Source organism: Salvelinus fontinalis, chromosome 6, assembly GCF_029448725.1.
Source record: "Salvelinus fontinalis isolate EN_2023a chromosome 6, ASM2944872v1, whole genome shotgun sequence".
Taxonomy (NCBI): Eukaryota; Metazoa; Chordata; class Actinopteri; order Salmoniformes; family Salmonidae; genus Salvelinus; species Salvelinus fontinalis.
This window is the reverse complement of record NC_074670.1, coordinates 78,286,069-78,304,111: the sequence shown is the minus strand read 5'-3', so window position 1 is coordinate 78,304,111 and position 18,043 is coordinate 78,286,069. Positions and strand designations below refer to the sequence as shown.

At 44.8% G+C, this 18,043-nt stretch overlaps 1 protein-coding gene across 3 annotated transcripts; it reads left to right on the top strand.

Annotated features, from left to right (window-relative positions):
* The first annotated feature begins 5,278 nt into the window (after positions 1-5,278).
* On the top strand, positions 5,279-17,981 carry gpr137 (G protein-coupled receptor 137). 3 transcript variants are annotated; one of them, XM_055927781.1, is made up of 8 exons: positions 5,279-5,380; positions 12,326-12,934; positions 13,176-13,231; positions 13,342-13,582; positions 14,963-15,112; positions 16,080-16,208; positions 16,347-16,462; positions 16,665-17,981. In XM_055927781.1, the coding sequence occupies exons 2-8, from the start codon at positions 12,557-12,559 to the stop codon at positions 16,762-16,764; spliced, it is 1,170 nt and encodes a 389-aa protein (XP_055783756.1). In that variant the 5' UTR covers positions 5,279-5,380; positions 12,326-12,556; the 3' UTR covers positions 16,765-17,981. The 3 variants fall into 3 exon arrangements, with proteins under 3 accessions (XP_055783756.1, XP_055783757.1, XP_055783758.1); XM_055927782.1 differs by having other exon boundaries at positions 5,282-5,371; XM_055927783.1 differs by lacking the exon at positions 5,279-5,380 and adding an exon at positions 11,056-11,611.
* Positions 17,982-18,043: the final 62 nt, after the last annotated feature.

Below are 18,043 nucleotides of genomic sequence, written 5' to 3'. Positions count from 1 at the left end.
GGACAACAATGTTCCCGAAACACAAAAACGGCCCAGTTGAGCGGATGATTCTACATTGTTTCTTTTAGGATGCAAAAAAAACATTCACCTGATGTTACAAGACCATTCCCAGAACACATTTAGTCAGTTCTTTAAAAAGTTCCCAGAATGTTTTGTTAGGTTGTGGGAACGTGTGGACATGACAACTAGATATGTTTCCAAAACACACAAAAAAACTGTCTAGTTGTGCTGATCATTACAATGTTTCTATTAGGTTGAAAAAAAAATACATTCTAATGTTGCAACATTAAAAAAATCCTAAAACATTTCTTTAGATTGTGGGAACATTGTGCGGATATGACAAGCGATAGGTTCCCAATAACACTAAAACAGTCAAGTGGTGCTGACGTCAGGGTGCACAAAACATTCCTTAGATGTTACAATGTTGACAGAACAGCCTTTCTGAGTTCTTCAAATGTTCCCAGAACATTTCGATAGGTTGTCGGAACAGTGTGGGTACATTACAAGAGATATGTTTCCAAAATACAAAATATGCTTAGTTGTGATGACATTCATACAATGTTTAAGTTACTGTAGGTTACACAGGACATTTCCTTGATGTCGTAAGAATGAAATGCCGATTAAACAACGTTCATAGCATATTTGCTTTAGGTTTAACAAAATATATCATTGAGGTTCACGCAATATACATTTCATCTCGTCTTCGAGGTCCTCAGAGCATTTCAAGAACATTTAGAATATGTTATATTTAAGTTTGACCTAATATTACCACAACATTCTCAGTATGCAAATGTGTAGCTCCTTAAAGCAGATTGGAAAACATCCCAGTTATGTCTCTCTCCAGATTTAACGGAAATTCACATTAGAGAACTTTATTATAGGTGATTCAAAGACATATATTGACAATCTGTACATGTGGGGTTTGAACCTGTATATAGTTTGGTTCCTAAACCAGGTCTTTAATATTCTGCACCACCAGGGAAGCTCTTATATCTTATTTTGGCAGTATGGTCGCCATGGCAGTATGGTCGCCATGGCAGTATGGTCAATCAGCAAAAATCCACCCTTTCTTTTTAGCCTTCTTAGCCATAACCCGGGGAAATACTGGTAACTGTTATTCACCGTCACTTCAGCCTCCCTCTTGATCTGCTTACTTCTGGGCCCATGTTTACAAGGTATCTAAGACTTACTTCTGGGCCCATGTTTGCAAGGTATCTAAGACTTACTTCTGGGCCCATGTTTACAAGGTATCTAAGACTTACTTCTGGGCCCATGTTTACAAGGTATCTAAGACTATGAGTGTTGATCTTGGATCACTTTAGCTCTCGAAAACCCTTCTTCTTCGTATGTCAGGTTCTCAGCGGTGACATTCGCCCACGATTGGCTCCATTGTCAACTGCAATTCCGACGCTGTGTTTTTAACGTTTATAAACGTCAATAGTCGTTGAAACAAATGCTGATATCCACCTTATCTTTTCAAAATAATCTTTCAAATAAAAAATTTATTTTTATTTAACCTTTATTAAACTGTAGCAGGTTAGCATAGATCCACAAGCTATGTGTGTCTCCAGTTGAACTACACTTCCTCCCCAGTTAGTTTACACACCGGTGTTCAGAGCACGTTAGATAGCTAATTAGCACAGGTAGTCTATGTCTTCTGTAACATGGAGATATGGCCGTGTGGAAACACTAACCCTGTAAAGATGTGCAGTAATTTACCCTTTTGTTTTTCTGAAAATCATTTCTTGCTAATATGGAAGATACTTTCCTTATGTTTCCAAAATCGTACCGCAAGTGATGCGTTTTAAGGGTCATAAAGATGCGTTTTAAGGGTCATAACGATGTGTTTTAAGGGTCATAAAGATGTGTTTTAAGGGCCATAAAGATGACCCTTAAAACGCAGGGATCTTAACAAAATTCCCCCGACCAGAAGATACTATCGTCAATAGGCGCTAAAGCAGTTGGCATCTATGAATGGGTTAGGATCACTTTTGCTTTTCAGATTTTTTAAAAAATCAGCCAGAGGGGACCATATCAAGCGTCTCAAAGAAGGAAATATATCAGGTGCGTTTTTAATAGTTGAAAGTCAATTTTTACACAATGTTTATTTATTTTTTACAGTTAGTCAAAATTAGGAATTTCTGATTGGATTTATATATCTGGATGAAATAAAGACATCATCTCTACCCCACCTCTTTAAGGAATACCTAGGATAGGATAAAGCAATCCTTCTGACCCCCCCCCCCCTCCCCCCTTAAAAGATTTAGATGCACTATTGTAAAGTGGCTGTTCCACTGGATGTCATAAGGTGAATGCACCAATTTGTAAGTCGCTCTGGATAAGAGCGTCTGCTAAATGACTTAAATGTAAATGTAATTCTCTTTTAATAGAGTTTATCTGAGCCTCAATTTCATACATTTTTTTAAATATGTTTTAAGAATATGTGGGTTTCAACCTGGAATCTGCAGCCAGATCATTAACCCTCTGCGCCAGGGCGGTGGCCTCGTGGGTTATTAATCCATTTCTGAGTTATTCAAACGTTCCCATCCTCTTCATATGCTGTGTACTTGTAACACGGTATTTTATGATTGTCTTTCTTGAAAGTCTTATGAAATTCTGATTTAGAAATTTAGAAATAGTCAAATTGTTTTCTTATTAAGTTTGAAGCTTCTGAGTCTGTATTTAAGATACACATGATTACACAAAAATACAAGTTATTTAAAGGAAGCTCTATCCAACTAAAATCACATTTCATAAGACTTTCAAAGCGTGATGAAGAAAGGAGTACAGAGATAAGAGAATGTAATGGGATGAGGACCGCTGCAAAGCCAAGTGTACAGAGATAAGAGAGTGTAAAGGGATGAGGACCGCTGCAAAGCCAAGTGTACAGAGATAAGAGAGTGTAAAGGGATGAGGGCCGCTGCAAAGCCAAGTATACAGAGATACGAGAGTGTAAAGGGATGAGGATCGCTGCAAAGCCAAGTATACAGAGATAAGACAGTGTAAAGGGATGAGGACCGCTGCAAAGCCAAGTATACAGAGATAAGAGATTGTAAAGGGATGAGGGCCGCTGCAAAGCCAAGTGTACAGAGATAAGACAGTGTAAAGGAATGAGGGCCGCTGCAAAGCCAAGTGTACAGAGATAAGAGAGTGTAAAGGGATGAGGACTGCTGCAAAGCCAAGTGTACAGAGATAAGAGAGTGTAAAGGGATGAGGACCGCTGCAAAGCCAAGTGTACAGAGATAAGAGAGTGTAAAGGGATGAGGACTGCTGCAAAGCCAAGTGTACAGAGATAAGAGAGTGTAAAGGGATGAGGACTGCTGCAAAGCCAAGTGTACAGAGATAAGAGAGTGTAAAGGGATGAGGGCCGCTGCAAAGCCAAGTGTACAGAGATAAGAGAGTGTAAAGGGATGAGAGGGAAAGTCAAAACGTACGCACACTGACAGACAGAGGAAAGAGAGAGAAAGAGAGAGAGAGAGAAGCATTACCACTTCATAGTGCATCCAGCCAATACACTTGGTGAGTACGAATAGGCTGAGTGCGACAGAGACAGGCTACTCAAACACACCTTTTCATTTATTTAAAGCTGCATCTCGCTCCGTCCTGTGACAATGTTCCACCCCTGTAAGAGAGAACTGCCTTCCCCTTGTTGAGGGAAAACTGAGGAAGGGATGTGGTATGATCATGGTGTACGATGGTTCGTATTTGTGTACTTAAAACAAATATATATACATAAGTTTTAGAACAAGGGTTTTTCTTTATTTTTACAATATTCTACATTGTACAGTCGTGGCCAAAAGTTTTGAGAATGACACAAATTAATTAAAATTATTATTTTTCACAAAGTTTGCTGCTTCAGTGTCTAGATATTTTTGTCAGATATTACCATGGAATACTGAAGTATAATTACAAGCATTTCATAAGTGTCAAAGGCTTTTATTGACAATTACATGAAGTTGATGCAAAGAGCCAATATTTGCAGTGTTGACCCTTCTTTTTCAAGACCTCTGCAATCCGCTCTGGCATGCTGCCAATTAACTTCTGGGCCACATCCTGACTGGCGGCAGCCCATTCTTGCATAATCAATGCTTAGAGTTTGTCAGAATTTGTGGGTTTTTGTTAGTCCACCCGCCTCTTGAGGATTGACCACAAGTTCTCAATGGGATTAAGGTCTGGGGAGTTTCCTGGCCATGGACCCAAAATATCGGTTTTATTCCCCGAGCCACTTAGTTATCACTTTTGCCTTATGGCAAGGTGCTCCATCATGCTGGAAAAGGCATTGTTCGTCACCAAACTGTTCCTGGATGGTTGGGAGAAGTTGCTCTCGGAGGATGTGTTGGTACCATTCTTTATTCATGGCTGTGTTCTTAGGCAAAATTGTGAGTGAGCCCACTCACTTGGCTGAGAAGCAACCCCACGCATGAATGGTCTCAGGATGCTTTACTGTTGGCATGACACAGGATTGATTGTAGCGCTCACCTTGTCTTCTCCGGACAAGCTTTTTTTCGGATGCCCCAAACAATCGGAAAGGGGATTCATCAGAGAAAATGACTTTACCCCAGTCCTCGGCAGTCCAATTCCTGCACCTTTTTCAGAAGGTGTGTTTCTTTCCTTCTTAATGCGTTTGAGCCAATCAGTTGTGTTGTGACAAGGTAGGGGGAGTATACTCCCACTTTCTCTTCTCTCTCCCTCCCCCTTCTTTCACCCCTTCCACCCTCTCCCCCTTCTCTCAGCCTCTCTCCCACTCTCTCCCCCTTCTCTCACACTCTCTCCCCCTTCTCTCATCCTCTCCGTCCCCCTCCCACCCTCTCCCCTTTCTCTCACCCTCTCCGTCCCTCTCCATCCCTCTCCCTCTTCTCTCTCCTTCCTTATTTCCCTCCCTTCACCTATCTCCCTTTCCCTCCTCTCTCCCCGTCCCTCCTTCTCCCTCTCTCTCTCTCTTCTTCCCTCACTTCTCTCTCTCCCTGATCCTTTCCCTGCCTCCCCCACCTCTCCTCTCTCTCTATCCCAACTGTGTGTGTGTGTTGTGTGTGTGTGTGTGTGTGTGTGTGTGTGTGTGTGTGTGTGTGTGTGTGTGTGTGTGTGTGTGTGTGTGTGTGTGTGTGTGTGTGTGTGTGTGTGTGTGTGTGTGTGTGTGTGTCTACCTACATGGATATGTGTGTAGTGTCATTACGCACCCCCTGGGGTCGACGTTGATCGAAAGAGCGATCACAGAAAGAATAGAACACAGCTGACCCCTACAGGTTTGGTACTAGAGTTGCTTTGAATATAAACCCCGCCCCCACTGTACTACGTCATGTCTGACTACTAGGAAGTAAATCGAGATTACATTTTGTAAACCTCCTTGTCTGGAGCGATATCTTCGAATAAGGTAACAAAGGTTAGTGTTTACTTATTTTATAACTGATCAAACTAACATTGCCACCATGTCTGTATTACATTGAGCTATAGAGTAAAAGGAAGAAGTAACGTTAGCTGGCCCGCATAACGTGAGTTTTCACAAAGCCAGTTGATCTAATTAGCTGCTGACTGTAGCTGGCTAACTAACGTTATCGCGCTGTTATTTTAGCTACGCAGATAATCACACCGTCAGCACTGAAGATTAGGTTAGTTTAGTTAGTCTTCAGGTTATATTTTCCGAGTCAGCTGCTAGTTTGAAGTTGTTTTGACATACAGAGGGTTAAATTGAAGGGGATAAAGTCGCCTAGTTGGAGTGGGAAATCCCCAATGTAGAAAGTAAACAACACCGATTTGGACAGTCTGATTAATCAGGCTGTAATACACAATGAGTTGATATAAACAGCCCCAAACTAATAACTGCAAAATCGTTTAAACGTTTTACTACAAGCCAGAAGGTTGAATAAAAATACTGTAATGACCCGGCTGGGTCATTAAAGAGAAAAGAGACGGACTCTAGGTGTACAGGTTAGAACACAGGTTTATTCCTAAACTGGGCTATTGTTCAGGCCACAGCCCACGCCGCTAGATGCCGAACGTACACAATTATACATGTCGAGTTAAGGTCACTCTCATAGGAACAGATCAAGGCCCGAACAGAAGAGAGATATGAGACACTCATCCCTCTTTATGCATTTCCAAATCCCGCGGGATTACCCATCATACCCCCCCAACCTTTCCATCTGTCCTGACATATTTAACCCCTGCTAGTAGCCATGAGAACCATAACACACCCCACAAACACAGAACACAATACCGGGTCGTTACATAGCCCCCCCCTTTCTAAACCCTAGCCCCTAGGGTTACACAACAAAATCCTTAAAACGACCCGGAGGTCGCATCAGTCTCTTGGGCCTCCCCGTGACTCTCACCGGTGAACCCCCAGAACACTCCTCTGCCCCAATGTCATTTCCAGCGCCCTCCGAAGAAGCAGCCCCCTCCCCAGGCTCAGGTTGCGCTAGAGTCTCCTCGTTAGACTGTTCCCGTGGGCTCACATCAGAGACCTCACTCCCATTCCCTACCGTTTTCCTCCCTCTGTAGGGTGCCAATCGATCCCGGTGGACCACCACCTTCCTGCTCCGTGGAGGGACCTCCACCCGGTACGTCACCTCCCCCACTCTCTCTATCACCAGACACGGCCCCACCCATGCACTGTCCAGCTTTGGGCACCGCACCTTCTTGCGCGTGGGGTTGTGAAGCCACACACATTCTCCCGCTCCAAAGTGCCTCCCCCTAGCGTGCGAGTCGTAGTGGCGCTTTTGGCGCACCCCTGCGTTCTCGAGTTGCTCTCTTGCGAAGGTGTGAGCCGCTTCTAACCGGTTCTGCAGACGACACACATAGTTCGGGCCAGGCAAAACCTGGTCGTCATTATCAGGAGGGTGGCCAAACGTCAGTTCGGCTGGGGTGCGCAACTCACGACCTAACATTAGTAGTGCTGGGGAGCACGCAGTCGATTCTTGAACAGCCGACCTACACGCCATAAGAATAAACGGTAAGTGGGTGTCCCAATCTCTCTGGTGTTTTGAGGTAACGATGGCCAGCTGCTGTGCTAATGTTCTGTTGAATCTTTCCACCAGCCCATCACTCTGGGGGTGAAGCGGAGTAGTGCGCGTCTTCTCCGCGCCTAACCGTCTACACAACTCTGTGAACACCCGTGACTCGAAGTTTCTCCCCTGGTCGCTGTGAATAGACTGTGGCACCCCAAACCGACTGATTATTCCCCCCACCAATGCATCAGCTACTGTCCCCGCCTCCTGGTCTGGGAGAGCGTAAGCCTCCGGCCACTTGGTGAAGTAGTCCATAGCGGTTAGAATCCACCTGTTACCGCTGTCTGTGGTTGGAAACGGCCCTACTATGTCTACCCCCAGTCTCTCCATGGGCTCCCCTACTGGGAATTGTTGTAGGAGGGCGTGTGACTGACCTGGAGGTCCTTTTTTAGCAGCACACTCGTCGCACTGCCTACAAAAGTCCTCAACATCCCTCCTGTGCCTGGCCCAATAGAAGCCTTTACGCATGCGCTTTAACGTTTTGGAGACCCCAAAATGCCCTGCGCCTACTCCCCCATGAAGCTGCTGTAACACGCTCCCCTGCAGCCTTTTGGGCACCACTACCTGCCACGTAATTTCTCCAGTCGCTGGCTTTTTCCACCCCCTCTGGAGCACTCCCTCAGTCACTCTAAGGACTGTGAATTTAGCCCACAGTCCTTTGGTGACTGGTGATAGAGGGGCTACGTCCCCCAACGGCGGTCGTCTTCTCTTTTCCACCCACCGCAGCACAGGACGCAGCTCTGCGTCCTCCTCCTGGCGACGCCTCCACTCCCCAACGTCCACAGCCTCAAGCTCCCGGCACTCTGTCACACTCAGCTGACTCACCGTGGCGGTGACTCCCTCCTCCCTGCACAGTTCTCTCTCTCGCTCCACCCGTTTGGCGCAGTACCCACAGCCATCCTCAGCACACGGGCGGCTGGACAAGGCGTCTGCATTGCTGTGGCGAAGGCCGGCTCTGTGCTCCACCTGGAAGTCGTAGGGTTGTAGCTCCTCCAGCCAGCGGGCAATCTGACCCTCTGGCTCCTTGAAGGAGAGAAGCCACTGCAGGGCGGAGTGATCCGTCCGGACCACAAACGGCAGGCCCCCCAGGTAGTACTTGAAATGGCGTACTGCTGCCACGACAGCCAAAAGCTCTCTCCTTGTCACGCAGTAGCGTTTTTCAGCCTTATCAAAAGTTCTGCTGTAATAAGCTACTACGTGTTCCCCATCAGGCCCACGCTGAGCCAGCACAGCCCCCAAACCCTCATTGCTTGCGTCGGTGTCCAGGATGAACGGACGGTTTGGGTCTGGTGAGGCCAGGACAGGGGCCTCCATCAGGGCCCGTTTGAGGGCCTCAAACGCCCGCTGGTGCTCTTCGGTCCACTGAAAAACAGTGTCCTCCTTGAGTAGCTGGTTCAAAGGAGCCGCTACCCCCGCAAACCCCTTCACAAACCTACGATAGTAGGATGCCAGCCCCAGGAAGCTCTTAACCTCTTTTTTCCCCCCTGGAACTGGCCACCCCCTCACAGCCTCTACTTTGTCTGGCATCGTGCTGATGCCCTCACCACCCAGCTGCCCCAGGAACGCCACCTCCCTTTGCATGAAATGGCACTTTGGTAGTTTAGCCGCTACCGTGGCTAATGGCAATAGGTCGCTGCCATCTCTGTTTACATAAGCAGGCCCAGCCATTTCCGCACCCGGTGACGTCGATATCCCCGTCGCTGTGACGTCTGCTCTCGAGCGATGTGAAGGAAAACCCGCCAGTTCTGCCATCTTACTGACTGACAATTTAACTCCCGCCAAGTGGCTCTCAAGCCCCTCTACGGCAGTCGCCGCCTGACCCTCCCGACCGGGTACCCCCGAGCCCACAACGGACACTTTGTCCGACTCTTCCTTAATTTTCCGCCTCGCCCCAGGCATCATGACCGTAGATGCGAGTCACGCTAAAGCCAACCCGGCCTAACTCACCTAGTCTCGATCCCTTAGTTCGAAAGCACTTCTGACACCAATGTAATGACCCGGCTGGGTCATTAAAGAGAAAAGAGACGGACTCTAGGTGTACAGGTTAGAACACAGGTTTATTCCTAAACTGGGCTATTGTTCAGGCCACAGCCCACGCCGCTAGATGCCGAACGTACACAATTATACATGTCGAGTTAAGGTCACTCTCATAGGAACAGATCAAGGCCCGAACAGAAGAGAGAGATATGAGACACTCATCCCTCTTTATGCATTTCCAAATCCCGCGGGATTACCCATCATACCCCCCCCAACCTTTCCATCTGTCCTGACATATTTAACCCCAGCTAGTAGCCATGAGAACCATAACACACCCACACCCACAAACACAGAACACAATACTGGGTTGTTACAATACATTTGAACTTAATCTACCGGTTGACGGTGGTGTTGGTCCTTCAGATGGTCGAAATTTGAGACAAACCCTGCATTGTTAACCTGACTTCTTAAACCTACAGCTCTGTCTAGTGGTCACGTCAGGGACAGTAGTTGTTGACAACTGTAGCAAACCCTAATTATTTTCCCTAACTGTAACCTCATTCTCCTAACCTGCTACGTTAATTCACTTAACCTCCACGTTAATTAACCTAACCTGCTACGTTAATTCACTTAACCTCCACGTTAATTAACCTAACCTGCTACGTTAATTCACTTAACCTCCACGTTAATTAACCTAACCTGCTACGTAAACAAACCATCTGTGCTGACAAATTATCTGTAAGGTCCCTCAGTCTAGCAGCAAATTTCAAACACAGATTGAACCACAAAGTATTACCACACCGGTACTGAAGTTGACATTTCTATTACCTGGCACATGCGCAAAACCATGTAAAGGCCTGCTGACTTCATCAGACTGAGCAATAATAAGAACAACCTAGTTTAGTGTGCCATTGCGTGCATGTACTTCCGTCATATGCACATGCCTTCAGTCATGAACAAACGTGTGCATACTATCTGCAGTCAGCAGGTACAGTGGCTTCAGAAAGTCTTCATACCCTTTGACTTATTCCACATTTTGTTGTGTTACAGCCTGAATTCAAAATCGATTAAATCATTATTTTTTTCTCTATCGCCCATCTACACATAATGAAAATGTTAAAACATATTGAAAATGAAATACAGAAATATCTAATTTACATAAGTATTCACACCCCTGGGTCAATACATGTTAGAATCAACTTTGGCAGCGATTACAGATGTGAGTCTTTATGGGTAAATCTGTTAAAGCATTGCACATCTGGATTGTACAATATTTCCACATTTATTATTTTCCAAATTCTTCAAGCTCGGTCAAATTGGTTGTTGATCATTGCTGGACAACCATTTAAGTCTTGCCATAGATTTTCAAGCCGATTTAAGTCAAAACTGTAACTCAACTACTCAGGAACATTCATTGACTGCTTGGTAAGAAACTCCAGTGTAGATTTGTCCATGTGTTTTTAGGTTATTGTCCTGCTGAAAGGTGAATTCATCTCCCAGTGTCTGGTGAAAAGCAGACTAAACCAGGTTTTCCTCTAGGATTTTGCCTGTGCTTAGCTCCATTCTGTTTATTTTTTATCCTGAAAAAGCTCTGCAGTAACATAACATAACGTGATACCCATAACATGATGCAGCCAGCACAATTCTTGAAAGCGTGGTACTCAGTAATATGTTATATTGGATTTGCCCCAAACACAACACTAGGTATTCAGGACAAAAAGTTAATTGCTTTGCCACATAGTTTGCAGTATTACTTTAGTGCCTTGTTGCAAACAGGAAGCATGTTTTGGAATATTTTTTATTCTATACAGGCTTCCTTCTTTTCACTCTGTCAATTAGGTTAGTATTGTGGCGTAACCTCAATGTTGCTGATCCATCCTCAGTTTTCTCCTATGACAGCCATTAAACTCTGTAATAGAGCGGTTTCCTTCCTCTCCGGCAACTGAGTTAGGAAGGATGCCTGTATCTTTGTAGTACCTGGGTGTATTGATACCCCATCCAAAGTGTAATAATTTCACCATGCTCAATTTTTTTTTTTTTTTTTTTTACCCATCTACCAATGGGTGACCTTCTTTGTGAGGCATTGGAAAATCTCCCTAGTCTTTGTGGTTCAATCTGTGTTTGAAATTCCTGCTCGACAGAGGGACCTTACAGATCATTTTGTGTGTTTGGGTACAGCGATGAGGTAGTCATTCAAAAATCATGTTAAACACATTATTGCACAGAGTGAGTCCATGCATGACTTGCTAAGCACATTTATACTCCTGAATTTATTTAGGCTTACCACAACAAATGGGTTGAATATGTATTACCTCAAGACATTTCAGCTTTAAATGTATTTAATTAAATTTGTAAACATTAAGAAAAATATAATTCCACTTTGACATTGTGGGGTATTGTGCATAGACCAGTGACAAAAAAAAATCTAAATGTAATAGAAAATGTGGGAAAGGTCAAAGGGTATGAATACTTTGTGAAAGCGGTGTATATGAACTGTTTAGCTCATGCGCCAGGTGATAGAAACGTCAACTTCAGTTCCAGCGCTCTAAACGGTCGGCTGAGCGATACTTTCCCGTGGATATTTTGTCTCACATTTCGAGCAGCTGAAAGACAACTCGCACAGAAAACAGGTAGAGAAAGTTAAAAAGAAACGTTATTCAACATTTGAGCTTGTCATGTGCACGATGTTGCAGTTATTCGTTTCAGGCTGTATATAAGTTACCAATGAACGTTAATTGTGTATTACAGCCTGATTTAATCAGACCAACTTGGACTGTTACTCAGCTAGCTAGCTATGTCTCAAACTCCCCTACCACAGGCTTGTGGCTAGCTACGTATTGTTCTAGTTAGGATAGTTTTTGATGTTAAGGCACTTACAGATGGGCAGCGAGGGTCTCATAGACTTCAACGGGAGTAGGGCAGCAGGCGGAAAAACGCAAGAAGCACGGTTTGTGCTGCTCGCTCCAGTGAGCGGTGCTCAAATATGAAATTAGCTGATGTCTTGAGCAGCGTTGGTTAAAAACAACGAGCATCGTTTATCTTCTAAACCATGTGTTTAATGACAACATTCGAGCTGACAACAACCGGGACCGTTTGTCACTACACACAGTAGGCGGATTTCTTCGCGGTTCAATTGCCGTTTACCGTGGCCCGTCTGTAAGCACCTTAAGTTAAGAGTCAGCTGTACACATTTTTCTTGTGACAACTTGTTCTGTACACAGAGTTCCATGTATTGCATAACGACCTACTTTATAAATAAAGTTAGCCTATAAGTCACAGTGTAGTCTGCTGTAGGGTTTCTGTCTTTTCACAACACGTTTTTCTTTTGTTGTCTCTCTTTACAGTTGTCTCTACTATCTCTACCACAGTGACAAAGTGCTGAGGCAGAGGACCATGTTATTCAAACCACTCTGAAGATAGCGTTTTAATCCCATTTTTAAAAATGGACACACTGAAATCCTCCCGTATTTATTTTGAACGCTAATAGATGTGATCATATTGATCATTTTATATACAAGGGAAAGAACTATATATTGCCAGACAGTGAGTGACACAGAATATTCCCATTCACCTCAATGGATGTTCCAGTCACACCAATTCTACCCTCTAACTCTACCCTGCCTACACCTTTCCCTCTGCACCCGGCAGTGGCCCCATCAGTCCAGCTTGGATTTACCATCCTCTACACTACTCTCTACGGAAGTCTCTTCTTGGTAGTCTACGTTCAGCTCTGGCTCCTCTTTCTCTACCGACACAAGCGCTGGAGCTACCAGAGTGTGTTTCTGTTCCTCTGTCTTCTCTGGGCGGCTCTTCGAACCACTCTGTTCTCTTTCTACTTCCATAATGCCCTGGAAGCCAATCACCTGGCCACAGTGTTTTACTGGCTCCTCTACTGCTTTCCTGTTTGTCTGCAGTTCTTCACCCTCAGTCTCATCAACCTCTACTTCACTCAGGTAAGACACATATGTATTATATCTTAGATCACATGACATGCTTGCAGGACAAGTTTTTCTGAGTTATGATTTGTTATGAAAAGCATTAGTCTGACACTTGTGACAGATTGTTAAATGGAGAAGCTGGCCAGCGCATGTAAGATTTGGTTTTCAGGATGTGAGACTATGAAAGTATTTGTTAAAGACTAGTATGTGTTTATTTGAACTATCGTCTGGTTTCTATTCTCCTTTGTGTGTACAGGTATTACTCAAAGTGAGAGAGAAGTACAACCCTGACACTGAGCCCGGCAATGGACTGTGAGTTCCACTTCCCTGAAATTACTTGCTGCTGTTTGTGTCCTTTATTTTAGTGGTTTTGAAGTAGCTTTATTTAAATAATTTGCATTGACAAGTCTTTCTCTTCTCAGATGTTGGGCGCGGTGCTTCTACGCCACCCTGAGTGGTGTGTTCCTGTGTGTCAATGGGGTGTGTGCTGCTCTCGGCTGGAACGGGGGCAGTGGAGGAGCAGGGGCTAAAACATGGAATCTGGTTCTGATACGAGTGCTGGTCAACGACCTCCTTTTCATATTTGAGGCTGTCTGTCTAGCTGCATTACTGCTTCTGTTAACCCGACGCTCCCCATCCACCAGCCCTTACCTGCACAGTAAGGTGAGTCCAGACTGTAGATATCCACCAGCCCTTACCTGCACAGTAAGGTGAGTCCAGACTGTAGATATCCACCAGCCCTTACCTGCACAGTAGGGTGAGTCCAGACTCTAGATATCCACCAGCCCTTACCTGCACAGTAGGGTGAGTCCAGACTCTAGATATCCACCAGCCCTTACCTGCACAGTAGGGTGAGTCCAGACTCTAGATATCCACCAGCCCTTACATGCACAGTAAGGTAAGTCCAGACTCTAGATATCCACCAGCCCTTACCTGCACAGTAGGGTGAGTCCAGACTCTAGATACCCACCAGCCCTTACCTGCACAGTAGGGTGAGTCCAGACTCTAGATATCCACCAGCCCTTACCTGCACAGTAGGGTGAGTCCAGACTCTAGATATCCACCAGCCCTTACCTGCACAGTAAGGTGAGTCCAGACTGTAGATATCCACCAGCCCTTACATGCACAGTAAGGTGAGTCCAGACTCTAGATATCCACCAGCCCTTACCTGCACAGTAGGGTGAGTCCAGACTCTAGATATCCACCAGCCCTTACATGCACAGTAAGGTAAGTCCAGACTGTAAATATCCACCAGCCCTTACATGCACAGTAAGGTGAGTCCAGACTGTAGATATCCACCAGCCCTTACATGCACAGTAAGGTAAGTCCAGACTGTAGATATCCACCAGCCCTTACCTGCACAGTAAGGTGAGTCCTGACTGTAAATATCCACCAGCCCTTACCTGCACAGTAAGGTGAGTCCAGACTCTAGATACCCACCAGCCCTTACCTGCACAGTAAGGTGAGTCCTGACTGTAGTTAATCAGCTATTCCTTAAAAGCGAATTCAACATGACAATCTTGTATTCTCTAGTCAGGAATGTGATTCTTCCCTAAAATAATGAATGCTTTAATGACATTCATTCTCCACTAACTGTAAGTGACCTAGCTATTCCTAACCTTTATCCCCAAGCTAACTGGGAGGAAGTGTCTGGTGAATGAGATTAACCTGTCTCCTAGATAAAAATCCAGTGTTTCGGCTGCACTCATTTAATTGTGGCGTTGTGCCACGGCAAAATCTCTGCAAACAAAATGAGTAATGAATTGAAAAATGATGCATCCTCATAGTAGAATATCTAGTTACAGTGATGGAGAAAGTTCTTATTGCTAAAAACATATCTGATCATATGGACCATGCGTGGTCTAATATGTTAAAATAATTGAACCAAAATGTTACTGGGTTTATTTCTGGAGGTGGAAATGTTATACTTTAGATGGTTGTCAGCAGCATTTGAATTTGAATTCATTTTGGAGTTGAATTGAATGAGTAGTTCCAAGTCAATCAGTACTACGTGCAGATTGGTATGTATCTTCATCCCCCCAGGGAACAACAGTGTGCCAGACTGCGGTACTAGGAGCAGGTGTAATATTGCTCTTTGCTAGTAGAGCGTGCTACAACCTGGCTGTCCTCATACTGTCCCAGAACCACAGAGTGGAGTCCTTTGACTTCGACTGGTACAATATCTCTGACCAGGTAAACAGCTTCATTTATGTTTCACTGAACAAAAATATCAACGCAACATGCAACAGGTTCAAAGATCTTACTGAGTTAACAGTTCATATATAAGGAAATCAGTCAATTGATATGAGTTCATTAGGCCCTAATCTATGGATTTCCTATAACTGGGCAGGGGTGCAGCCATGGGTGGGCCTGGCAGGGCATAGGCCCACCCACTGGGGAGCCTGGCAACAGCTCTGGTGGACATTCCTGCATTCAGCATGCCAATTGCACACTCCTTCAAAACCTGAGACATCTGTGGCATTGTGTTGTGACACGTCTGCACATTTTAGTGGCCTTTTATTTTCCACACACCTGTGTAATGAACGAGCTGTTTAATCAGCTTATTGAAATGCCACACCTGTCAGGCAAAGGATAAATGCTCACTAACAGGGACGTAAACAGATTTGTGCACAAAATTTGAGAGAAATAATATTTTTGTGTGTATGGAAAATGATTTCAGCTCATGAAACATGGGACCAACACATTAAATGTTGCGTTGTATAGTTAACATACAAAATGGTTGCATTTTTCCAGCGACATTGGCAAAATGTCACTGGGAAATCTGTCTTTTTTTTTTAGGGGATCTATTTGAGAAAGTCACAGAATCTCTAATGTTGATACATTATCAGTAGCGATAGCGACGTCGTCGTCTGTAGCGACGTCGTCGTCTGTAGCGACGTCGATGTCCGTAGCGACGTCGGTGTCCGTAGCGGACGTCGGTGTCCGTAGCGGACGTCGGTGTCCGTAGCGGACGTCGGTGTCCGTAGCGGACGTCGGTGTCCGTAGCGGACGTCGGTGTCCGTAGCGGACGTCGGTGTCGTCTGTAGTTATTGGGAATGCAAGCTGATTTTTAGATCAGTGACTCTGTGGAGTCCGTCTGCAATGTAGTCTCTCTCAACCTCAAAACATGCACAATAACACACTGCTCCTCTTTCCTCAGGCAGACCTGCGTAGTGAACTGGGAGACAGGGGTTACTTGGCGTTCGGTGCAATTCTCTTCATATGGGAGCTGCTTCCCACCAGCCTCCTCATCCTCATCTTCAGAGTCCGCCAACCGCCTCAAGAAGATGTTAGTTTCTGTTCTCTTTCTTTCCTGACCAGCTCTCTAGGGTCGCTCTCCCTACGTTTCACTTCACCTATGTTTGGTTTCCATTTCTGGATTTGTATGTGTAGTCCCATTCTGACGTGTTTCTTCCTTCTGTCGCAGGGCAGTAATCTGCCTGTCAGCAACAGAGTACCGCGGCCGTACTTCTTTGATGACCCAGCAGGGGAAGACTCTGACTCAGGTGCTCCTTGGGTCAACAGCTCACATCCACACCAAAGGTAATCAACTGTCTGTTGAACATTACCAGGGTTGGGGCAAAACCCATGTGGAAATTGGAATTTCAGTCTACTTTTTAAAATTCAAATGGTATTGATTGGCCCTAACCCTGGACATGACCTACTTGTGTAATAATCAATTCACCTGTATGGTTATTTACAACAACAAATGACTACTGTTCACACTGTTGTCTCTTTTCACCAGCTGGTATGGATCCATCAAGGAGACGACACCTCTCGTCTTCGCCAGTAACCCTCTGGACCAGAACCAACACCACTCCTTTTACTCTACGCCACAGAACTAGCTGATCCTCTGTCCCAAATGGCACCCTGTTCCCTTTATAGTGCACTACTTTTAACCAGGGGCCATAGGGCTCTAGTCAAATGTAGTGCACGATTATAGGTTAGAGGATGCCATTTTGGATCGTACCCTGATCCTGTCTGTCTGCAGTGAAGCGCTCTCTCTCCCAGGTTGCTAGAAGGCGCTGCGTGGTCGATCCGACATCTACTTTGGTCGTGCAGCATTTACAGTGATTCGGCGTCTGCGGAAGTCGGGGCATTCGTACTTCTTGCGCTTCGCCGAGTTGTTGTCAAGGAAGTGAGTTTGTGTTTATACCGGATCTCCCGCCTTCACCTACCGTCAACCAATCATGTCAATGCGGAGCTATGTGGAACCCTCCGCGTTGTTACATTTGGGAGGCGCAGGGCGATGTGGTACAGAGTTTGGCCCCTGGAGGCTCTGCAATTGTCACACCCTCCATACGGAGCCTCACACCACATTTTCAAGCATAAATTGGCTTTGACCACTTCCAACTGCAGACAGCAATACCTCATTCCAATTGATTGTGTTTTTGCACACACAAACTCGTCACTAAATAGAGTAACTATGCACCTTTTTTTTTAATTGATCAACTGATGACCGACATCTCCAACGGAGCCTCGTTTAATTCCTATGATTTGTCACAATGTGTTTGTCCTCTGACCTGTGTATTCATTAGCTTGATTGCAGTCTCTGTGCTATTTCATGTCAACTCCTTGTCAGTCAATGTCATGTCAACGGAGGTGGCAAGAGGACAAACACTGACACTCAGGCTATATTCATTCCATTATAGAAAGTTTATTTTCAACTTTTCTGACGGGACTAAATGTCATTATTTTGTAAAGGTATTGTTTCCTACTTGCCGTCTAGCTTACAGGCACTGACCACTTTCATAAGTAATGCAGACAACAGATTAGTTTGTCATTTTATGTGATTGTACATTGAAGTAAACTAACTTATTTAATCAGATATCGCCTGTCGTTTTAGCAGTTATGGACCAAATACCTCTTCCTTCTCACCAGCATCCATTTTATAAGGGAATTTTCTAGGGGCTTCATAGCGAAACAGAATATACTCAGATTGTGTACATGTGTGATTACACTGAACAAAAAAGCACAACATGTAAAGATTTGTTCTTGTGTTTTTATGAGCTGAAATAAAAGATCCCAGAAATGTTCCATACGAATAAAAGCTTATTTCTAATTTTGTGCACATTTTGTTTAGTGAGCATTTTTCTTTTGCCAAGATATTCCAGCATATCAAAA